The sequence below is a fragment of the Coturnix japonica genome, chromosome 5, assembly GCF_001577835.2.
Source record: "Coturnix japonica isolate 7356 chromosome 5, Coturnix japonica 2.1, whole genome shotgun sequence".
Taxonomy (NCBI): Eukaryota; Metazoa; Chordata; class Aves; order Galliformes; family Phasianidae; genus Coturnix; species Coturnix japonica.
In genome coordinates, this window is record NC_029520.1 from 6,327,690 (window position 1) to 6,350,847 (window position 23,158).

At 37.8% G+C, this 23,158-nt stretch overlaps 1 protein-coding gene across 1 annotated transcript in view; it reads right to left on the reverse strand.

Moving 5' to 3' along the window:
- Window positions 1-2,197: 2,197 nt before the first annotated feature.
- Window positions 2,198-23,158, reverse strand: part of CAPRIN1 (cell cycle associated protein 1) — a 28,631-nt gene continuing 7,670 nt past the window's right edge. Inside the window, exons 3-19 of the mRNA XM_015863535.1 lie at window positions 21,938-22,000; window positions 20,550-20,636; window positions 18,518-18,756; window positions 18,317-18,399; window positions 17,029-17,166; window positions 15,705-15,757; window positions 15,532-15,618; window positions 12,839-12,994; window positions 11,884-11,992; window positions 11,393-11,454; window positions 10,579-10,689; window positions 10,162-10,311; window positions 9,804-9,954; window positions 8,650-8,844; window positions 7,004-7,104; window positions 6,150-6,213; window positions 2,198-4,848 (exon numbers count right to left, since the gene is read on the reverse strand). Coding sequence (XP_015719021.1) covers window positions 4,784-4,848; window positions 6,150-6,213; window positions 7,004-7,104; window positions 8,650-8,844; window positions 9,804-9,954; window positions 10,162-10,311; window positions 10,579-10,689; window positions 11,393-11,454; window positions 11,884-11,992; window positions 12,839-12,994; window positions 15,532-15,618; window positions 15,705-15,757; window positions 17,029-17,166; window positions 18,317-18,399; window positions 18,518-18,756; window positions 20,550-20,636; window positions 21,938-22,000 — 1,914 coding nt within the window. The 3' untranslated portion in view covers window positions 2,198-4,783. The remainder of the gene's footprint in view (window positions 4,849-6,149; window positions 6,214-7,003; window positions 7,105-8,649; window positions 8,845-9,803; window positions 9,955-10,161; window positions 10,312-10,578; window positions 10,690-11,392; window positions 11,455-11,883; window positions 11,993-12,838; window positions 12,995-15,531; window positions 15,619-15,704; window positions 15,758-17,028; window positions 17,167-18,316; window positions 18,400-18,517; window positions 18,757-20,549; window positions 20,637-21,937; window positions 22,001-23,158) is intronic.

Here is a 23,158-nt window from a genome sequence, read left to right on the forward strand (position 1 = left end):
CCCTCTGAAAAAATCATCACGGCCAAACAAAAGGAGTTTAAGTCATTACCTTTCTTCATGAGCATAGAGTGTGCTGATCTCACATTAAAGAACGGAATATTCCCAAAGGTAACGTAAAAGCTTCTTGTGCTTAATCCTGCAGCTGAACGTAAGGAATGTGACATTAGTATAAGACTAATTGCACGCTTAGTTTCTGATGTTGCGATGGAATAAGGTAGCCTTATGATTTACAGAAAGAATTACAAGGATCCCAAAGCAGTTTTGCAAGGCATTTTCTAGAAGATGATCATAACTATATTTAAGCTTAAGTTTTAAAAAGAAAACCACTATCTCTTGAAGCCCAGAAGGAAAACTTTCTTGTTTAGGACTTCTTGCTTGCAGCTCAAACAAAGCACTGATTTTCAGGTCACTCAGAGGTAAAAGATAACTACCCATCTTATCTGCAGAACTGATGGTGTCAGCTCAGCTGATTAAATGCCTTCATTGTTCTACACAGAAGGCAGATGGAACACTGTAACAATAAGGTACGCGGATCTGAAAGACTGAGGCAGTTCTGTTCATTTAATTGCAAACCTCATCTCCATCTACGAATTCCTATCTTTATAGTCCTCAAAAAGTTCATTCAAGATGAGTTTTGCATGGACAAGAGGAAGGAGCTTTAGCTTTCAAAGTGTGACTCCGATGGTCTTTCACAGAACTTAACGAGCAGCTTCTTCACGTCCCTTATTACCTACAGCAGACTTGAGATAAGGAGAAATCAGAAGATTACAGCACAGTTTTGCCCACTGATGCTTAACATCTGCATCTCAGATAAGCATTTCTGAGGAATAATAATTGCAAAGAAATGGTTTAAAAAGAAGAAATCAGCTACCTGGCTCGGCTACTGCCAGACCTTCAAATAAAGACCAGGAAGGTCAAAAATCTTCTGATCATTTACCTTATTCTGCTGGATTACGAAGTTTTTGCCCTATCTGCAGTTAATCACAGGAAGTTTTTGTTTATTATTTGTTATTATCACACTTTGAATATTTGCCTAGGGTTAAAGCCATTTCAACACCTCCCTTTCCAAAGTCATTACTCAAATGCCATTTGGGAAGAGTACAGCTCGCCCATTCTATACAACAATATACATTAAGGTAACCTCAAACCTAATCAGATAATCTACCTAAATTATAAGGTTTGAGAAGACTTTTAAGGTCCTGAAATTCTCTGAAAGTTACAGAGTCCCAGCAGTACGCATCAGTAGCTCTTAGCCTGCCATCACTATCATTCTTGCAGCTAGTCTGGACCATGTCTGATCATAAGACTTCAATGCTTCACTACTATATCCTGACAAGAAAAATCATAGTTAAGCCTAGAATTAAGAATTATCTTCATAGCAAAATCCAACATTTGTATTGGTGGGCTGTTCTTCAGAAGAGAGCCAATATATAGGGAAAAGTAAGTAGGACATGGTTGACCTTAAGTACAAGCAGCTCAAGATTGTCCAGAAAGGTCTTAAGTGTCCCAGACACAGCAATATTAGGCAGAAACATCTGGGAAACTCTGGAACCACTTTACACATGATTTACTCAAGAATCCTTTTATTACAGACTGCAACGATAAAAGCTGGTTCTCAAACACACTGTATGTTATCACAGCCTTGCTATGTTGGATAATGAAGTCCCAGTTAGGAATAAAAACACCTCTCTCGTAATAGCTACACATGCCAGAAGACAATCATTACTTTCTGTTATGCTGCAAAGAGACCAATTCAGAGAAAAATAAAGTTAACTACCATGGAAACAATTGGTGAATCTAAATACAGAAGTATGGAATTTGCTCACTGGTGTCCAGAAAGGGCTCTACAACAGAACCAGGCCAGACCTGCTACCTATTGCACTTTCTTACCATCATAACTGTTTGATGTTCAGAAGACAGATTTGTTTTTCCTAAATGAAAGCGATCTAGAATTGCTTTTGATCCGAATGCAGCTCAGATCTATTAGTCATCTAAGCAGTGAAGGTACTTAAAAGCTCTCAAGTCCTCTCTCTCAATAGCTTTTTAAAACGTGTAGCACCACACTTGCACTGCAGTGGACCAAACAAAGAAAACAAGCTGGGCCCTTACAATCAACCATGAAGCTGACTGATGGACCCCCTGAACAGGCCAGAAAACCAGTTAATGAATCTACGTGCCATAGTGTGACTCGAGGCAATTTTTCAGTATACTGTTTATTAGCTGCATGTATTGAGATTAAAGGAGTCAGTGCAAATTCCCAGATTAAACACGTATTAAGTACTTGTTTTATAGTTATTATCGCAACACATCTCCCTCTATCAGCATACAGTAGAACAGCTATTCTAAAGACCATTTTCATACACGAAAAGGCTTACAACTTTGCATCTCAAATAAGAGGCCTCTCAAACACCCGGGTTTTATTAATAAATTTAAATTATGCTTCAAAATAAAAACTTGAGCGGAATGTTCTGATCAATTCAGTGGTCTTTAATTCAGTATGCTGCAAGTTTACTACCCAACTACAATTAGCTATTGAATTAGCATTTGGTGTGCAACAGAAAAGGCTGAATAGCTTATATTCTACCAACCATTTCAAAGTAAGCTGATGCACACAAAAAGGAAAAGAAAGAAATCAACTGCTTCCTACATCAGTTCAGCATTAAAGGGTTTGTATTCTATTTTTTTTTTTTTTTTTTCCAGTTAAAAAAAAGAAAACCAATTGGGACTATTATCTCAGTAATAGCTTCCTAAAAAAGACACACAACAGCAACTTCTTACCGGACTGCAGTTTTTATCTCTACACTGGTTTGGAATGTTCCTAGGCCTTGACTACAACTGCTGTGCTTCTGGCCAGCAGCATTGATTCAAATGTTTGCTGTGGAGCATCATCTTCAAAAGCTTATCACTCCTCTGTAAAAACTTGTTTGTGCTCTTCACATGTGAGATGGAAAAGTGATATTACCACCTATTTGTATGGAATTGCAGACTATTCAGCAACGAAGTCAAAAAATACAAGAAGTTCTGAAAGTTCAGTTGCGATACAAAGTAGAAACGTCCCTCTGAGCAAACCTCTCAGCAAAAACAACCTTTAGTTTTGTATACAACAGTTAAACAATGGGTAGCTGTTCCTTAACGTCAACCTTCCACACGCAGGAATTATATATGATGAGCAACACAGCACTTTTCTTCTTGCACATGCTATAAATGCAACAGAACTACCAACACCTCTATGGAGGCAGCTATCAATATATTCTCCCCACTGCAGAGAGCGTGCGTGTGCACAAAAGTTAGGCACAAGTGATTTTCCGAAGATTATACCACAAGTATACAGTAAAAACTTGAGTAAAACTTGGTAATTTCCAGCTCCTAGTCTTAGACCTTTTCTTCTAGACACCACTGCCTTGATGAAAAGGAAAGGCTCCACACGAAGAACGATGTCCTACATGTCACAGATATAATATAATCAAATCAGAAAACGAGAGTTTGACAACTGTTCAGGAAAATCTTTCATTGAGAAAAAAAGAAAACCTTATGCGGTGTAAACCCATTACATTAGATTTGTTTCAGTCGCTGAAAACCAGTGTTCGGGATACAATTTTTATAAACATGTTTTATTTGTCTCGCTTATACCATTAGAACTGTAACTGCTGGCTGTCATTTCCCTTAAAAGGGGAAATCAATTCAAACACATACTGGTGCTTTTCAAAAGATAGCAATTAAAAGGGCAGCAGCAGCGGGCATTTGAGATTTCTTAAAACCTTCAAGGCTGCAGGAAAGACAAAAGGACATGTGACCAAAAGTGTTATGATTATCCATTAGAGATTTCCATCAGTACCGGCATCAGTTATTTAGGTGATAATACAGCAAAGTCAAGTATTAGTGACAGACAATGTGCAAGTCATAAGGAATGATAGAGAGTACCAATCCTTACAAAAGTCATTGCTATCAAAGAAACTTAAATGTGTTTCAAAGAGATACCTAAATACTTCACATCAAATATACAGTGGCCATCCAGATTATAACTCGCGTTTGTTGCAAAATTTGGTTCAAGTGCCAAATCAAAGCTTTTTTTCTTCAAAAATAAAAATTACACAGTAACATTAGCAGTTACGCAAGCGGTCTTAAATCCTTAGCCACAGTAAACGGGGCCCTGGTGATGAGCAACACTGTAGCTAAGGGCGCTGCTTCTTTGTCAGAAACTGGCTATAAGCCTACTTAGGGAAATATGCATCGCTACACATCTTTAACTGTTCAGTGCTTCAGTTTAATATGAAAAAGCTGAAATGCAGTTGCTCTACCAAGCCACACTTCACTTTTTCAATCCTTTCATGGGAACGTTAAGTTTCGTCACGTTAGGTTTTGCCACCACAGTAATTCTTTACGAATTTGCAGATTACATCCAAATTTGTTGCATCACTTTTTTATGTCAGAAGTGAGTCTTTGCTTTTTCCTGCCACTTCGGTTAACCATGGAGAGACTGGATCACCCTGAAAATTGCCTTTTTTGCATTATTCTTAGCAAGGGTGAGGAATCTGAATCTCATGTGCAAGGCTCAAGATGATGCTTAGGACAGAACATGCAGAGTAAACGTTGTTTCGTTTCTTTCCATATCCAGGTAATATAAAGCTGGCAACTGTAGTCCTGTCATTATGGGTAATGAAAATAGTCCCTTTACAACAAACTTCCTGTAAGGGAGAACAAATAGATGATAACTCTTCTGGTAACATGTATAGTACACTGGCCAGTGTGTTTTTGGCGTTGTAACGTAATCCCGTGAATTCGTTTAATTCACTTGCTGAGCGTTCATTTGAGGCATCCCTCTGTTTGGTCTCGGGGGCCCTCCACGACCTAGAAAATATGTGAGAGGCACAACAATTATGCATGGAAACAAAACAAATACAGCAACAACAACAAAACAGAACACAAACCAAAGAACTACAGGTTCTGGTTTAATCTTGCTACTTGGGCTGCAGATGCTTTTAGAAGTTTCTTTACATCAACATTCACAGGCGTACAGATTGCCTTTATGGTTTTCATCATTATCTCAATACTTTCCCCCAAACTATGAAGCTGTATGCAAAAATTTACTCATGAGATCTGAAGAGTGAAACTAGAATTTTTGGAGTAATGTAAGACAATCATTGGTTTGCCACAATTTTAAATACTGCAAGCTAACTAATCACATTTTTACACAGATCACAGAATGACCCGGGTTGGAAGGGACCTCAAGGATCATGTAGTTCCAACCCCCTGCCTGGCAGGGCCACCAAACATACACATTTACTAGATCAGGTTGCCCAGGGCCCCGTCCAACCTGGTCTTGAACACTTCCAAGGACGGGGCATCCACAACCTCCCTGGGCAGCCTGTTCCAGGGCCGAACCACTCTCCTAGTGAAGAACTTCCCCCTAACATCCAACCTAAATCTTCCCTCTTTTAACTTAAAACCATTTCCCCTAGTCCTGCTATTGTCAGCCCTTTAGAGTTTACTCCCCTCCTGGGAGTAAGTTCCCTTCAGGTATTGAAAGGCTGCAATGAGGTCATTCTTTCCTTTTACTTCCATTCTTTCCTAATTAAGAACGGGACTGTCTGCAGCTCACAGTGTGTGAGAACAGAAAGCTGCTGGAGAGGGCCCAGGGGGCCACAAAGATATCAGAGGGCTGGAGCACCTCCCCTAGGAAGACAGGCTGAGGGAGCTGGCCCTGTTCAGCCTGAAGGATAGAACCTAACTGCAGCCTTTCAGTACCTAAAAGGTACTTACAGAATACTCAAGCACCTAACTAAGCAGGTTTTAAATTACAACAGATTCAGAGAAAAAAAAAAAAAGCATCAAGTCTTTCATTATTAACTGCTACTTGAAAGCACCAAAAGCAAATATCTTTTCAATTTCTTCTCAAATAATTCCTCATTCAACATGTAGTTCATAGGGTAACAGTGTAACTCAAGCCTGAAAGGACCTCAAAAGACCCTCCAAGTCCAATCCCTCCTTCCAAAGCAGAGTCAACTATGAAGTCAGGGAAAATAAAGCTTATTGCTCAACTGTGATCTATTGGAAAAGGACTGAGGTTGCTTTCTTTAATAGCAAACTCCAGAAATTCAATCAAAAGATTCCATTCAGCTCAAATCAAATACACTCTACTCAGGAATTACCTCGAGGAGCTCCCCGAGGCCCACTTTGTCCAGAACCACGTTTGAAGTTCTGTTGATATCCATCCTGAAACATAAAAATGGACAAGTTATGACATAAAACATGGGCTTTTCTTGGTTTAATAGGTCTCAGTAAAAAAGCTTTTAAAACCATCTACACTGATGAAATATCTGTAACTTCAGCAGACTGCACTGTTAGTTTTAATTAACATGAGAAAAACAAGCTCTTACTCCTTCAAGTACCTAGCAGCTCTAATAACGCAGAACAATATTTTCTTCAATATAAACAACAAATGCAAATAGAACTAGTATTCAATTTTTCAAACTACACAGAGGTCAAACACAGATGGGTTTCCCATAGGAGCAGTCAACAAAATGAAGATTCTAATTGACAGTATCAAAATTAGCCATCTCATCTGCATACAAATACATGGCTGAGGATGAGCAGGTCGTTTTCCAGTCAGTCAGACTAAGCTTTGAGCAGACTGTACATTTCCTAAAAAAAAATAATGGAAGTCTATACAAATTTCAGAGTAACTTATCAGAAATGCAGAAGATGGGCAGCCCCCTTACAAGCTTGAGAATTTCAATGGATCACAGTTCTGAGTGTCCTTTCTCACGGAGATATTAAGAACTCTCTCAGGTTTTCACAACTCAACTTTGCCTTAGCTACTTCAGAGACCACGTAGCCAAACAGCGCTCCCAATTATAACCAGCCACGTCAAATCCTGCTATTTCTAAGTATCTATAACTTCTGTCTTCATTAGCATTGTAAAAGTCATAGGAAAACTTTAGACTAATTGACTTGCGCTTGTGCTTTTGCTGATGCACACATATTTCTTGCAGTGCTTTCTTACCCGCTGGTAGTTTGAATAATCTCGAGGAGCGTTAAATTGGGGCTGCGTGTAACCACTGTTCGGAGTGTTAGAAAATGAAGGACGGTAGCCATCATATCCTCCTAAGGAGAAATATACAAGTCTTTCAACTTGGAAATGACAATCTGTTACACAAGGCTTTTTTTTTTAAATGGTAGCATAAAAAGCTTTTAACCTAAATCTAAGGAAAAAACACATTTAGTAATGTTGTTTCTGCAAGTCAAGCAAGTGTTTGCAACATCAGCAATAATACTATTTATTACAAGGAACCCAAATGACAACTGGGAGGAAAGAACCATTATGTGCATTTCTCCAGTATTTTAAGGTTTAATTTACAAAACAGAAAACCAGAGCTAGATGTAATACTGGGATCTAAATCTAACAGCTGCAACCTGCAAGGTCACAACAGCCAACTCAAGCTGCTACTGAGTAAAGGTTCTTCTGAGGCAGGAAACAAGCACAAGCATGGCTTCAGTCCCAAGTCTAAAATCTGAAGTCCAGATTGATTTTAAACAGACAAATGTGAACACAGTACTGCCAACTCTAATCAACTGTCTTTTTATTATATAAGTTCCTCCTCTTTTCTCCAGTCACTTAAGAGGATGAGAAAAGGGCAAGGGGATCCAAATACACCAAGTGCTATATTCCCTAGTCTAACCCCTTAACACACAAAAAGGAAACTGCATCTTTCCTATTCTAACATACATACCCTGGCTATATCTCTGCAATACTGAAAGCCACATAAAATTAGCTCCACAAATGTTTTTATTTATCCATCTAGATCTATCACATCATTCTTCTGCTCCTATAAATTCCTTCAGATTATTGACATCTGCATTTCTGTTCTTCTAGTACTGTATAATCAAACTCATTCTCAATATGATGGAAGAGAAAATTCTTTCAAGTAGACTATTTCTAACAGAACTGGGAACAAAACATTCCTGAAATATCAATTGGCCTCTGAACTTGCCAACTGATGTTCATGAACATGTTCTGTTGGATAATTCCATGTTTGTGCTTGCAATAGCAACAAATGCCTCAATAAACTGTAATGCTATAAAGGGATAACAGGGTGACAAACTCTTTGACTATAGCAGATGTGAACAAACCCAAATGCAGCAGCGACAAATGCAGAAATGAAAGAGCTGCTTACCTTTAAAAGGCCTCAGGTAGGCAGGGATCTCCACCAAGAGATGCCCTTGCCCATTTAAGGGTTGGAAAGGTGTGGATCCTGGCTCTACCCCTGCTGGTCGCTCAGGTGTATCACACTGCATGCACCTAAGCTCCCTGGGTTGGCCCTGCCTTCACACCAGGTGCTCAATCACTGCTTTAGGCCCTGAATTAGCCTTTCCTCTACACAAACTAATCATCAGCTTTCAATGTAGAACAGAAAAAAGACTAATTTATTTATATCTTCAGAGTCTAACCTATGACCAAAAATTTATCTGCTTAAGTGTAGCTTATTTAGCTGCTTAAGTAAGCTAAAGTAAACAGAAATTTCAAGTTTCAATAGGTTACAAAGATACTACTAGCGTATACAAATCACAGTAGGTCAGTGTAACACACAGCATCATGACACAGTATATCCAGAAAGAAGTCAGATGAGAGTGCTTAATTAAGCTGTTTACCTCTAAATCCATTTGCAGGTCCCCTGTAACCATTCATCAAGCCACGAGTCCCACGTGATCCACCACGAGAAACTCCCCGACTGTTGTAATAAGGCTGACTGTTGCGTGGAAATCCAGTATTCTGTTGTGGAGGTTGCTGGTGGTTACCTGCCACTTGATGAGTCTGGTCCGGAGAACCATGGTAAGTACCAACCACTATATTTGAAGTGGGGAAAAAGTACAGTACAGAATCCTGAGTTTCTCCATTGACATTCCCACATATGCTTATCTTCAAACTCAACATACAAAGCTTTGAAGTACCACTGAACACATCAACAAATGCTTAACCATTTGAAGAAAATTAATCTGCAGAACTGCATCAAATTTCATACTGGGTGATATGTCAATGAAGGTAAATAAGCTCTGTACCACTTTGAATCAATGCCAAGAACCCTCTGGCCTAAGCTCAGCAACAAATATTCCTAATGCAGGTAACATTTATCAGTGTGCCATTTTGATTCCTTTAAAAATCACCAACATACACATACTGTAAAAAATAATGAGAGCTAACCTGCTTTTGGAGCTTCTTTCTGTCTGAACTGGCAGACAGCCACTAATAAATCTTTACTATCACTCTACATTCTCTCTGCTGGACACAGCTGTGCTAACTAAAGGTGAGACTGTGGTTTTGAGATGCCATTTTGCCTGTACAGGCTGGGGGTTCTTTCCTCCTACAGAACACATAGATCAAAGTGGCAAAAGCTGGATAGATAGCTTGAGACTATTTGCTTCTTGAAAAAAGGTATGCCACATTATCTACACATCACAGGAATCATCAGAAATGGACTGTGAACACAATCCAAGGATTACAGGCTCAGTAAGCGTAACATGTAGTTCTGTATCTAAGAGTGAAAGAGCTATAAACCTTAGTTTGACACCAAATGTTAAAGCAAGATCTCAACATTTAAGAGATTAGCCCTCCTATTTCATATGCAGGAAAGCAAGGTTTCATTATTCAACACAAAGCACTACTTCAGTTCAACCTTACTTAGCCATATGGCGCTACGAAGTTCCCTATAGCTCTCTGGATAACTACTTATCTTAAGATTTCACAGCCTTGATTATCTGCTGTACCAAAGCTGTGACCACTTTAATTTTCTCTGAAATTAGTTTACCTGTCTGGAGCTGCTCTTGCTGAAGATCTGATTGTTCTACTTGGTGCGGCTGATTGGAGAAACTCTGGTTGTAACTGGCCTGGTACTGATTTTGTTGCTTAAGGGTTTCTGGCTCATTAACAGGAGGAACAGGTGCATTCATGTTGAATACCTATAATGTTAGAAAAATAGAGCTCTGCTCCAATCCATTTTTTTTATATGAATTCTCAAATTATTGAAAGAAATAATGCAATACAGTCAAATGAGAATAATGGAAGACTATATTATGCAACTACACAACAAATTCCAACACTGTGAGAAACAACAAAAGGAATGACTACCAGAATAAAGTATAGTTCGAAACTCATTTGCTACTTACTGTCTGCATGGATTGGAATGGAGCTGCATTAACATTGATTCCGCTGCTATGCAAAGGTTTGCTAGATCCAGCTTGGAAAACTTGCGGCTGGGATGCAGTGGGAAGCGACGATGATGACGGGGTCTGGTCTGCATTCAGTGACATTGAAGCCTAGTAATTAAAGCAGACAACATTCTGGTAGCTTTTGAATAGTACTGAGATCTTTTTTCCCTTAAAGGGAAAGGCCTTAGTTTAATTTCAGACAGTGAACATTTCACTATGAATGACAGACTCCTTCAAAATTTTGAACTTATAATGAACTGAATCAGACCTATCGGTAAATGAGGTCACAAAGTTTATTTATTTTCATATAAACAAAGATTAACATCTGATCCCATCTGGAAACAGTCATTTCCACCCCTATGAAATCTGACTTACCTGAATCTGGTCAATTGATTCCTTCTGTGGTCGTTGCTCTGTGGTATGAGAAGGCTGATACATGGGTTGGGAGGCTGTATATCCCTCACTTGTAGAAGAGACCAAGGGAACCTGACAAAATAAATACCAAAAGTCCTCCAAGTCAACTGATCCTCACAGACACTACTGTAACAAGTATCAAAGAACTCTGGAATGCATCATAGGTACTCTTTAGTAAAACTATGTATTCAGCAAAACTTTACAACCATTAGAAATTTACTGCTTCTTAACTAGCAGAGAACTACCCACCTCATCTTGACATAGCCTGACTTGTCATATCACCCACCCCCACCAAATTTTCTTCTTTTTGGTACTTATTAATCAGCTGGACACCTATCTGTGTTAATGCAAGAGACATTATACAAACATAACAGAAAATCAGGAAGTTCTTATTAATTCTGTAATCACTAAACCATCAGTAAGAAACTGACACATCATGAAGAAAAGGTAAATATCGCGTGTGCATTGCAGAAACAGGCCAATGCTGCTTAAACAGGAATTGCAAGAGCTCAACTGAAAACTGCATTCAAATTTATTCTGACTCCTCTCTAACTCCAGTATCAAGTATTATACAAGCAAGCAGCTGGGACAAATTCCTAAGAGAACAAATCAAAAATAAAAACAAAACCTATTTAGTTAAGCTATAAAATCTGCTTTTAGTCTGATCGTCAGTAGAACAGATACAGACTGCGATTCTGTTCTTTGCCATTTCTGTTGCAAATAAGCAAATGAAATAAAATTTTAACTACAAAATACAGTTTCCTAAACATTTTACCTGTGTAGCTTCTGGTTGCACAGGAACTTGATTAGGCTGGGCAAGTCTTGACTCCGTATGAACTGAAATAAAATAACTTCACTTACTACATAGTACACTAAAACCTTTTCAAGAATAACATTACTATCTTATCTAATTCAGTTATTTGAGACCTCATCATAGTAGATAATTATTCCCCTAGCTTGGCAAAACTATGTTTGAAATACTAAGTAAGTTTTCCATACAAAGTAACCCCGCAGTTACCAAAAGACTGAGCAGAAATCTTTTTCACCCATTTAAAAAACATTCTATGTTCCAACTAGCAGGAAGCGAAGATCCAAATCTATAAACAATACGCCTCAGAAGTACAATCACATTTCTTTGAAATACACCTAAAACGTACCGCTAAATGACTCATGATGATCCCTTCAACATAACAGTAACTGAAACATTTCTAACAGATGACTTGCAGGCTTCCCCGATATTTATATTTAGTATTTTCCATTACAAACCTGGAGGGCAGACCATCTGCGGCATGTCCAAATTCTGTGCTGGATTCATGGGCTGTGCAGATACAATGGCAGGATCAAGTGTCTGGTTCTCAAACTCCAGCATAGAGTCCTTAGAATAAAAACAGTGATACAGAAATTAAATCTAGTTTATTGGATTTTTGAAGGATTTGATGCTTAGACTCTAGAAATGACCGACCAGGTCACAATGAAGGTAGCCTAGGCCCACAGTTAGGCAATATCTAGTTTTGCCATATATTTTAAATGTAGATACTAAGAATTCCAGAAGTATTTAGCAGAATGAAAATTCAGCCTATATACATAAATTAGAGCTTATTTCACAAAATAACAATTGAAAAAGAACAGTCAGGAAGAATAGAGATGATCTGGCTCTTTAGGGGAAAAAAAACCCAAACAAACCAAACTGAAATCCCAGTGAACTTAAGCATATGCCTCATTTGTTATCAAGGTGATTACTCTTTTTTTATGGAGCAAAAAGAGAAGCTTTTCCTGATACAAGCGCTTAATTCCCATTTCTAGTTGGTTACAATTTTAGAGGTTAGAAGATGCTAGAAACTTCAGGAAACGTTTATGTTTTAGAAAGCCTCCAAAAAACTACCCGAAGTTTTGTACAATTATTTCATAGTACAAAATTTTAAGCTGGCTTAAAGAAAGGCTATTTTATAGCTGTCTCACTTAGTCACAATACAGCACACACTCCAGCGTCCACAGCTTTTCAACTCCTCTGCAGAGAGCAAAAAATGAAAATAGCACTATCATCGTACAGCAATACAGATTAGTGGGTTTTGAACGGGACACTGCCATACAGCACTCTAAGGCTTCTAAGACCACTGTATTTTTCAATTGATCTACACCAGGCTCTTTGAGTAACTAAAAGCCAGGCAGAAGAAGCTATTTTGTTTTTCCACTTGTGAATACCACAGGAGCTTCACCATACCTGCATGAAGTTGTATGGACCCTGCATCTGGGCCATAAGGTCCTGTACTCTCTGTCTTCTAACAAGAGGATCCGCTTGAGCCACAGTAGTGAGTGTATGAGGTTCAGGAACTGGAGGAGATGTAGCTTGTGTTTGTTGCTGCAGTGAATTTACAACCTAGCAAGAAACAAACAACTAACTGAAATTTCAGCTTAAGGTAACAATGCACAGAAACAACTGAGACAGTAGCTACATAATACAAGGAACTTTTATTCATTAGGGACATAGTTACTACAGTGTTCTTAACAAAAAACGTTATAGCCTCCAATAGACTTGATCTGTGCAATTCATAAGGTTTGAAAGCTTTCAAATACCACCATACTGAAGATGATAGGGCAACCAGGAAAGCTGAATGCAAGCCTGTAAACACAGCCATCATCAAGAAGTTTAAAAGCAGATTGTTACAAGGATGACTGAGATGCACAAGAAGCTGCAGTAGTTCTGCTTTTCTAATCAGTTTCGCTTTTCAGGTAACTCCCATAATATACAAGCATCATTTGCAATCTGCATTCACATCTACAACTACCCTTTTAAAAGACAAGAACTTGTCTACTGCTTCTTTATTCCCACGAGCTTCGCTAATAATCATCTCCTAAATATATAAGCAAAGCTAAAAGTTACAGTAGAACAGGATTTAAATTAGCATATGTGCACCTGGAAGTTGAAAATAATTAGATTTACCTAAAACAGTTGGATTCTCACAAGACTTTCAGAAGACATTTTGTACAGCAGTCACGGTGAACCACAAGACCTGTCCTATTATCATTGGTCTGAACTTTAAACTTCAGCTCCCTCAATCCAACCTCATAGCCGAGAATTTATTTTTGAAAGCTTCTCAAAGAAACCTCGCACACCTTCCCACATGACCCTCCCTTGCTCAGATATGCACATTTGCACAGATATGTTACATTTTGCACACTTGTGACAAACTATGGTGGGTTTTCTCTTTACCAAATCCCTAACAACCTGTGATAAAAAAAATAGATGTTTTAACAATTGTATAAGCCAGCCACAACTTGAGTTCTTCTTCATGAGTCCCTTCATGCCGAGCTCTCTACTATTAGCATACAACTAGAAACTCTTCTGACAATTCCCTTAAGTATGCCCTAAGGCTGTCAACAATGCAAAACAAGCATGACAGCTCCAGTCTATTACACTATCATCCCCCAACTGCAAATTCTGGGTTATTGCCAAGTAAGAAAGCCCCATGACTAAAAAAAGTATTTTTGAAAACGCCATCTAAAGTACATATATGGTCTTTTTGTATTACAACGCTTTAAAATGAAATGAAAAAAGCCAACCAGATGACTACATGGAATCCAGGAGGAAAACTAGCAGCTACTCACAACCAACCTAATTACTGCTAGAAAATCTTATCACTCAAAGTAACATTAAGACCAAATCACTCTAAAGCATTTAATATATTCATGAAAAAAAAACAAAAACACACAAAAAACAGCTGTTGGAATAATCAGAAACACAGAATAGGACAATTTTTATCTGTCTTACTTGTTTACAAATAATGCGGCCATAACTTCAGAAGTCACTTAATATTTCCCACCATACTATGACTACTCCATATTATGATTCCCAAGAGTAAGTGTCTCAAGTTTTTAACAGTGTAATAGTCTTAATACTTGAAGAGCACAAGGAAGCACACCAGGTTTCAATCATAATGACAATTCCTACTCTCTCATGTCTTCATCCATACTACTTACCTTAAGGACTACAGAAAACCTCTGAGCTACACTGCACACTTGGTATAAATACAGATGTGATTATGCTTCAAGACAGACTGAAGCCAATTAGGCTTCAACATTAAACTACCGTGTCTTCTATGAATTCCACAACCTAATACCCCTAGAACCATTCTTTCTTGGACCATATTCAATAGCAGTGGTATCGTAGAGTAAGTTTAAGTGGAAGTACAGAATAGGGTGAGAAGGTACTACTATAATCTTTCACAAATGTGGCAAAGTTAGTTACAGAAGCTTCACATCCACCCTAAATATTATTAAATCTCTTAGTGGTCCACAAGGCCATTAGACAAATTTCATTAATACACTGTAAGATCAGGCAGAATAAATAACAATGTCAAAATAACACCTTTTTTCATCATTTGAAGAGATGATGAATACATTCCTCTCCAACATTTTAAGAACCTAAAGGCACCAAAGAAGCAGAGTCTAAAAAAGTAGCCTTCTGGAATTTGGTGCTGCAGAAAACTACAGTGACTCAAAAAATAAATCTCCAGCATCTGAGAGGTGTTGCTCCTATTTGGTCTTAACAGATGTTCTACATCAGCACAAAAGTCATCTTAGAGACAAAAAAAAATACAACAAAAAGAACAGTAAAAAATCTCCCCCCCAAAAAATTATAAGTCTTTCTAAGTCCAAATCCTTATTCTATATTTTCCCAAAAGCCACTACTGAACAAAGCAACATCTCCACATACTTAGCCAGGCTGCATTGTCTTTATTTTAATTACTCCTGAGCTAAATATACAACTGAAAGGCGAGTAGTCAATTCAAGCCTATTTAAATATATACTTTTATACATGTTAAGGGAGAGAGGGTAAAATACTGCAACTCATCATGAACTGTGAGTCAGTGGAAACAGGGATTACAATTTTACCTGCAGTACACAAGATCTTACCTCAACCGTTTCAACTGTCCACTCATCTACCTGTTCCTTCTCACTACTGCTGAACTGAGTCTCTGCCATGAATTGTCTGTTTACATACTAAAATAAAAATAAGAAAGGGTATGAAAGTAAAAGTAAGTGGCATTAAAGCTATATAAAATGACAGTATGTCCAGTGAATAATACCTCGGTCGATTCAACTTCAGTAGGTTCAGTAAATTCTTCTGCTGGATCAGGTTCTGTGAGAAAAATAAACCATTTATGTGAAGGAAAACAAACAAACAAAAAACAACCCACAAGACATTACCAAAAACATATACTTTGAAGACATGAAGATAGCTAGTAATCAGGAAGAACCACTACGTGTAAGAATGAACAGATAAACATTTACACTTGACTTATGTTAATACCTAACATTAGAAGCCTGCTATACATTAAGGAAAGAGCTGCTTCATCACACACCCTTAAGCAGGTAGGATCCTAATTAGATCTGAAATTAGAGCCTCAACATAACTTCTATAGTTACATGTCTGCTGGGCTCAGAAACAAATTTAATCATAAATGGCAGATAAAGAAACATCTTCCCCAGAACAACGAAAACATCAGAACAGAGAACTAAGCACTAACAAAGATTTCTTAAGTTCTGAAAATAATAAACCAAAATACAACAATTCACGTAAAACTCTTACTATGAAGAATTACATTCTGCTACCTCCAAATTTATTATCCTCCACAGCATGTTCAAAAGGACAAAAAAGGCAGGAATCTTTTCTTCAAGTATAGAACCACATTTTCAAATTCCTTGTGTGTAAACATACTCTACTTCAAATGCTTCTCCCTTCTAAAGAAGGGACTAAGTGGTGGAATGACAGCAAAATGGAAGGGCTCCAGCAGCTAGAACTTACATCTTTGATAGTTTCAATACTACAAACAAAATGTTTTATTTAAGAATCTGCAAACTGTTAAGTTCAACAAGAAAAAAATAGGAAAGATGTTGGAAATAATTCACATCTGCACAAAACAGCTTCTAAATCATTTAGTTTTGGCTTTGGTTCTTCTTTCTGCAAGTGACATGCTGGACAAATGCTGAAGGATGTGTTCAAAAAAGAAATCCTACCAGGTGACACTGTTTCTCCATTCAGCTGATGGTACACAGCTACAATAGCCAGCTTTTTGATGTGGTAACTGAGGACGTTTAACAGTGTGATCCCTATTAAGGATTAGGGTCTGTTCAGAAAAGTAACTAGCTAAAGTAACTCTTACTGAACTCATCAGAAATGCTGTTCTGCTCTTCTATCCTCATGTCTCAGAACAGGGTCTAACAAGTGGTTGAATGTCCCTATATAGGTTGCCCAGATACTTGTATATCTGATAATCCAGTAATTAAATTTCTACTCAAAACACTTTGTACATAAAATTACATTTGCAATTTCATTAGCCTGATGAATCCAAAGAGACCTGACAGTACAGCAAAAACATGCCAGAAAACAGTGGATCTTCACGTTCTTACCAGCTTCTGCTACAGTGTCTTCTACTGCAGGTGTGGGCGCTGCCTCCTCTTCCTCACATAATCCATTCTGATGGTTATGGGTGCTATCAAAGTAACTAGTTTGAAGAATACGTTCAACAACCTCCTTTAAGGATTTGTCTGGAAAAAGAAGTTAAAAATTAACAGCCACTCAACACTAATCTTTATCCTACTCATTTTCCTTTCTTCCCAAAGATCCCAAGAACATTTTACTGCCCTTTTGCAAGGAAGACATTGCTGCCCCAAACTAGTCCCGAACAGACACTATTGTTGTTACAGAACTACCATCTGTATTACCAGATCATATTAAATAAACATACTATCTGCTTTAATTCAGACAAATATCTGAAGGGCAAAGAGAAGAATATGCAACACCATTCAGTAAACTAATGAAACACTTTGAAGCGAGCATAAGGTACTCAAATTTAAGTATACTTTTACTACTATTTCAAAAATCTCAAGTTGCTTAGATTTGACTGAAAAGTTTCCAGAACCAACTGAAGTATCAACCCAATTTCTTTCTGATTTTGTACTTAAGAAACCTCAATGCAAGTCAATTTCTCAAGAAAAAACAACAGCCATCGGTACCAATCTACAAAGGTACCATCATCACAGAGACTGTTTCCCTGAGGAAAGTGACTCAGAACAGGCTTTGCAAGTGAAACAAGAACAAGCCTTCATTGCACTCAGTGCCCCATATGAATGCAGCAGCATCTTAGCCTAGAACAAATTTGTACAGCCATATTGGAAAGGCAGCAATACCTACTGTCTCAGAATTGACATTTCTGCAAGGATGCAATCCATGGGAATGATCATGCACCTATTTACAATTGTTTAAAATTAGGTCAGAAACAAAAATAAAGTGTTTTTGTAGGAAGGGACAGGGAGAATAACACATCAAACTAAATAAGGTCACACCAGTTTATATATTAGATCATGTTACTGTCTAAGCTCCTGGTCCATACACACGTTTCCAGAAAACAAAGAATTGTTACAAAGCATCAACAGTAGTAAAATACTGCTGAAACAGTAGGAATGGACTATGCTTAAATACTGAGCAATGCTGCATCAGTGAAAAAAATACAGTACATGCTGAATTTGTACTTCAGTGAGGTATGCCATTATAGTTTAGGCAACGTTTGAGAAAAAATAACAACTATAAAATGCTGGAAAGTCATTTAACTACCAGAATTCTTTCACATCAGACACTGTAATTTAGGTCAAGCACAAATTCAGTGCACTGTCTCTTTAAAACAGACACAATACTTACAGGTTGTTCCACAAACAGGTTTTTCCTTCCCTTCCAGTAAGTCCCACAGGTGAACAGATGCTTGCTCATACTGCTCATTCAACCTTGAAAATTAATAAGGAGTTAATTTCTTACTAGGTTTGTGGTAATTTAATCACTAAATAAATACACATCATTAACTGAACGACAACCGTAAAGGAAAGTACTTCCCTATAAGCTCACCTCATGTTCATGTCTCTTTCAGGGTAAACTAGCTTGTAAAATTCATCCAGCATTGTCAGTTCCTCCTCTGTCAGTACAGGTACTCCATTTGATCCTTGTTTCAAGTCACTGCGCACTTCATCATCACCCAACTTGTCCAAAATAAACTGCAGCTCTAGCACAGTCTTTAAACGCTTCTGCTCAGCCTCTTCTCGCATCAGCTGCTCCCTGCGAGCTGTCTTTTTTATTGTTTTCTGGATCTGTTCAGATTCAAAAAGGAATTAAACAGATTGGAAATGTATTTTATTGGTTAGTAAAGATGGATGTTGAACTGCCACTTATCAATCTAACATTACAGCAGAATTATCAGTGAAGCGTGAAAATTATCTTTCAAGCAAAGTCAAAAGCCTGCAAATTAAGCCAAAGTTTAGAATCAATGCCATAAACATTAGATTACATTGGATTTTCATTATATTCTTATCTGAATGAATCTTCTCTGCATGACTTATGAGTCATTTAGTCAAGCAACTGCAGCCCTAATGTATAAAGATTCAGACACAAAGGTGCTGTGTGAAACAAGCTTGGATTAATATTATCAGCCTCATTTCTGAATTATTCTGTAAAGTCTAAATGATTTTGATATACATGAAAGTAAAGAAATGCACAAAGCAAAGTACCTTTTAAACAAGCATTATGGCTATTTACAGCCCAAGTTCATGCTTTACAATTTGGAGGTATAAAAGCGATCCAGATTTTATTTTTTTTTAAAGAGTCCACAGTGGTCACTAGAACTAATGGAGCAGTTATACACCATATCCCATCACAGTTGGTACAAGGCATTCACTGGAACTACTTGGAGGTCAACTTAAAACAGATAAATATAAGTACTAATGGGACGGAACTCGTGGGATGTGTTGCCATGAAAGGCTTTCCCCCTTTCTGCTGGCAGTCAGCTGACCAGGAAACATTTCAGGACATACAGGTCGGAGGAAAGAAGCTTTGTTACAAACGTTCCATGAAGATACATGGAAACCTGATGCAAGCAAAGCAAAAACAAACAAACAAAAAATATAAACCAACAAAGGCTTGGCTTACATGCTTCTAAGTTTACAATCAAAAGAAATGCAGAGAGCAGCCTATAATGGCAGGGTCTGACTGTCCTTGATTTTGTCACATCGCTTGTTCTTAAATTGAATACATTTGTTAATGCAGCAGACTGGTTTAACACTGATGAATTCTAATATTGTTATTGCTCTGTCTGTAAGTCATCAATTCTAACTAAGTTTACAATGTTCCATTCATGTGGGATGGATTATGACTTCTGTTTGCACCTGCATTAATTCTTCCTTGAAATGACATTGAATAGGTCTAAACTGTGTCTTTTGAATTTCTTCTTGAAGAAGAGAGAAAAGCTGCTCTTGTAACTGGAATTGTCTTGGAATTTCAGAACTTCTTGATCACACTATTGTTTTACAGCCTGGACACAACAGCAGTTGCAAAGATGATCTATTTTAAGTAGTATTCAGTTACCTTATAATCTATGAAAATTATCTTAGTCTTGAAACTTGAACAAATCATAGCTTCAGATTGCATTTACAATTCCTAAGACAAGAAAAATCTTGGAAAAGGAACTGCAATACCTTCCATTGCTGAAACTTGATAAGCTAACATAAGGAAATAAAAACATTCAGCCACTTCCCAAAGAAGTAGGCCTGTGAAATCCCTCTTGTCTTTTAGGAAAAAAAAAATTACTTATGGCAATAAGAGGCCTGTCCAGTGATCAGTGTCTTAAAAATGTCTCTTTTGTCAGGAAATTACATCATTTTTGTTCCTGTATCTTCAGGCAGTGCTTCAGAAAACATCTTCTAGGAGTAGTTTTGAGGAAACCTGTCACAAGCTTGTACTATACTAACACTAAATAGTCAAACACAGATACAATGAGCATTCAGCCTTCTGTAAGAGAGACTGCTGCACCTGGTGTTGGTGAAAGTCAATTTAAACCCCAAGTGCTACACACTGCAGCTGAAAGCCCACACCAGATCGCTTTACTTACATCTTGGCTCAGTGCCATAAAGCTCCTTTGCAGTTCTTTAGCAAATTCCAGATTATTTGTCACTTCCTGGTATTTTGACACTGCATCCTGAAAAAGCAAAAAAATAAATATAAATAAAAAAAAAAAAAAATCAACCAATCAGAAAAAAAAGAATATCTGCTTCCAAAAAAACTATTTACTGCACTTTCAATTTCTAAGCGAGGCACAGCTGCACAGGTAACCATCTGTGAACAAGCTGCGGCAATGTCAAGTTTTGAACTCTCACTGGCCAAAATATGGAAGGAACTTGCACATGTCTTGTATGTCTTCAGGGCCTGCTTTTTCTTAGGAAGTACACTGCAATGTGCATGAATACGCTGACTTTCTTTGAAAAGCAAGGAGCATGAACTATTTTGTTTTTCAAATCTCCAGATACTTCTGTTTGCAATACAAGTAAGAACCTTATTAACTGATGTGCAAAATTCCCTGCTTAAGCAGAAAACTTCTCATGGCTTATTTTCACAATACTGCCATTAAAAAAAACAGAAATACATCAATTGATGCCATTTCACTAGTCTAAGTGAAATAGAATAAGACTAAACAGATGAAAAGATGGCATGTAACAAGGGAAGTAACTGAGTTAGGTAACATGAACAGCTACAACTGCTGCTGAGTATGCTTTTTTCGGTCTTGTCCATGCTGAAAATCATCAACAAAATATTGCTGATTACTAAGCACCTGGCAATCTCTAATATCAATACACATGTTTATGTAATACAACTGAATTTGATACTTGCTTCATATTTATTACAACTAGAAAACAGCTGTTAAGGTGAGCTCAACAAGCTTCTGCTTTAACAGCCTGAACAGAAAGAGAAGCATTTTCTGTAGGTATCTAGAGATATACACACGCATACATATACATACAGATAGCAAGCCCAGTTTACCTAGCGGGTCACAGCTCCTTAGAGCCCTGCAGAAATCAATCTAAGCTAAACCTCTAGACTGTTTATTTTTAAGTTAAGTGTGATCAAATGACTAAGCTCTTTAAGTTCTCCCTGGGCACATTTTCTAGGAAGAAAAAGAAATGATGTCCAGGGAACCTTCAAGGTACTGTTTAGCTCTTTCAACAGTACCAGATTACAACATAGGCCGTTCTTCACCACAGCCTGCTTGCAACCTGGCCTCACCAAGCATAACAAAGCATTATGACAAATTCCTCTACAGATTCCCTCAGTTTCTTATGAACACAAAAACTAAGATCTTCCAGACAATAAGAAACAGAAGTCGAGTCTAAGCTCTTAAAAACCTAGCTTTGAACAAGTGTAAAAGGAAGTGAAATTCATCTCTTCCCTCCAAAACATCACCCAACATTAAGAATAATCTGGTTATTATTTTGTTCTTTTTACCAGTTGATCTTGATTTAGACGTTCTCCCTTGTTCATTCGTTCCTGGTAATCATCAAGTTTGCTCTGAAAGGAAAGGAAAGAAAGATCCTATTACACAGAGACAAAATCAGTTACCGCTTTTTCTGCCAGCAAAATCAAATACTGTCATATTACAGTAAATGCAGACTGTAGCATATTACACAAACATGCAACCATCATCTAGAAACAGTACCCAAGAAAACTCACCCCCTGGGTTAAAAATGAAAATATATGTCTCTTGGAAAGCATTTACAACTCTTACTTAGGCTAGAACAACATATCTTCATGAACTACCTCAGTTTCCAAGCAAGGACACGTTTTTCCTCATGTGGAGAATGTTCTGACTGCACACTTTTTTCATTCCTAATTACAGAACTGAACAGAGTCCTGAGCCACAGTAATATCAGTACAATACCAAAAACTTGACTATAGAGGAAAAAGCCACTGCTAATAAGACTCAAAACTCTAATTCTTCCCATTTGTACTAGTTTAGATAGTGCAGGAATGGCCATCAACACAGCTCATGCTAACAACAATAAAACACTTCTATTCAAAGGCAGAAAGATTTCTTTCTCTATGAGAGACACTGAAAGGGGATCATTAGCTTCATTTCCAGCAGGACCAAGTCTCTAACCTGCTTAAAAACAAAACTGTGCAAAATGCTGACAGTAACCAAAAGCAGGTGAAACTTATGCAGGCCCAAAAGAACATAAAGGATTTAGAGGCTGAACTTTAAGGGTTTTAGGCAGGAAGCGAAGTCTAACATAAAGATTGTTGCAGAACGGCGGGAGAAAAGCAGACGACCACACCTGTCACAGACATATGATCAGCTAATCTCGTTTATTCCTTGACTGCGTGTACATTTATAATACGGATAATTAGCTCATACATATTGCAAAAGTGGAGCTCATCATTGGTTCCCAATTACATACCATCCCCAAGTATCTTTGCAGCTTCTTGTTATCATCCTGAAAGCTACTCCCTTGCTGAGTTCCCAGAACCATGGCTAGTTTCTCACCATCCCAGGGCATCTTGTTATTCTAACTGTCCTTGCAGGTGATACGGCTGCTTGTCTAGCTGCACTGTGTTTACGACCCATCTCAGCTAACTAGCTGTAAAAACACTCTCTACAAAAGATATCTAAGTTTCTACTATTTCTACCTATCACAACTGATCATAATTTCATTAGGCTTGCCTTGAACT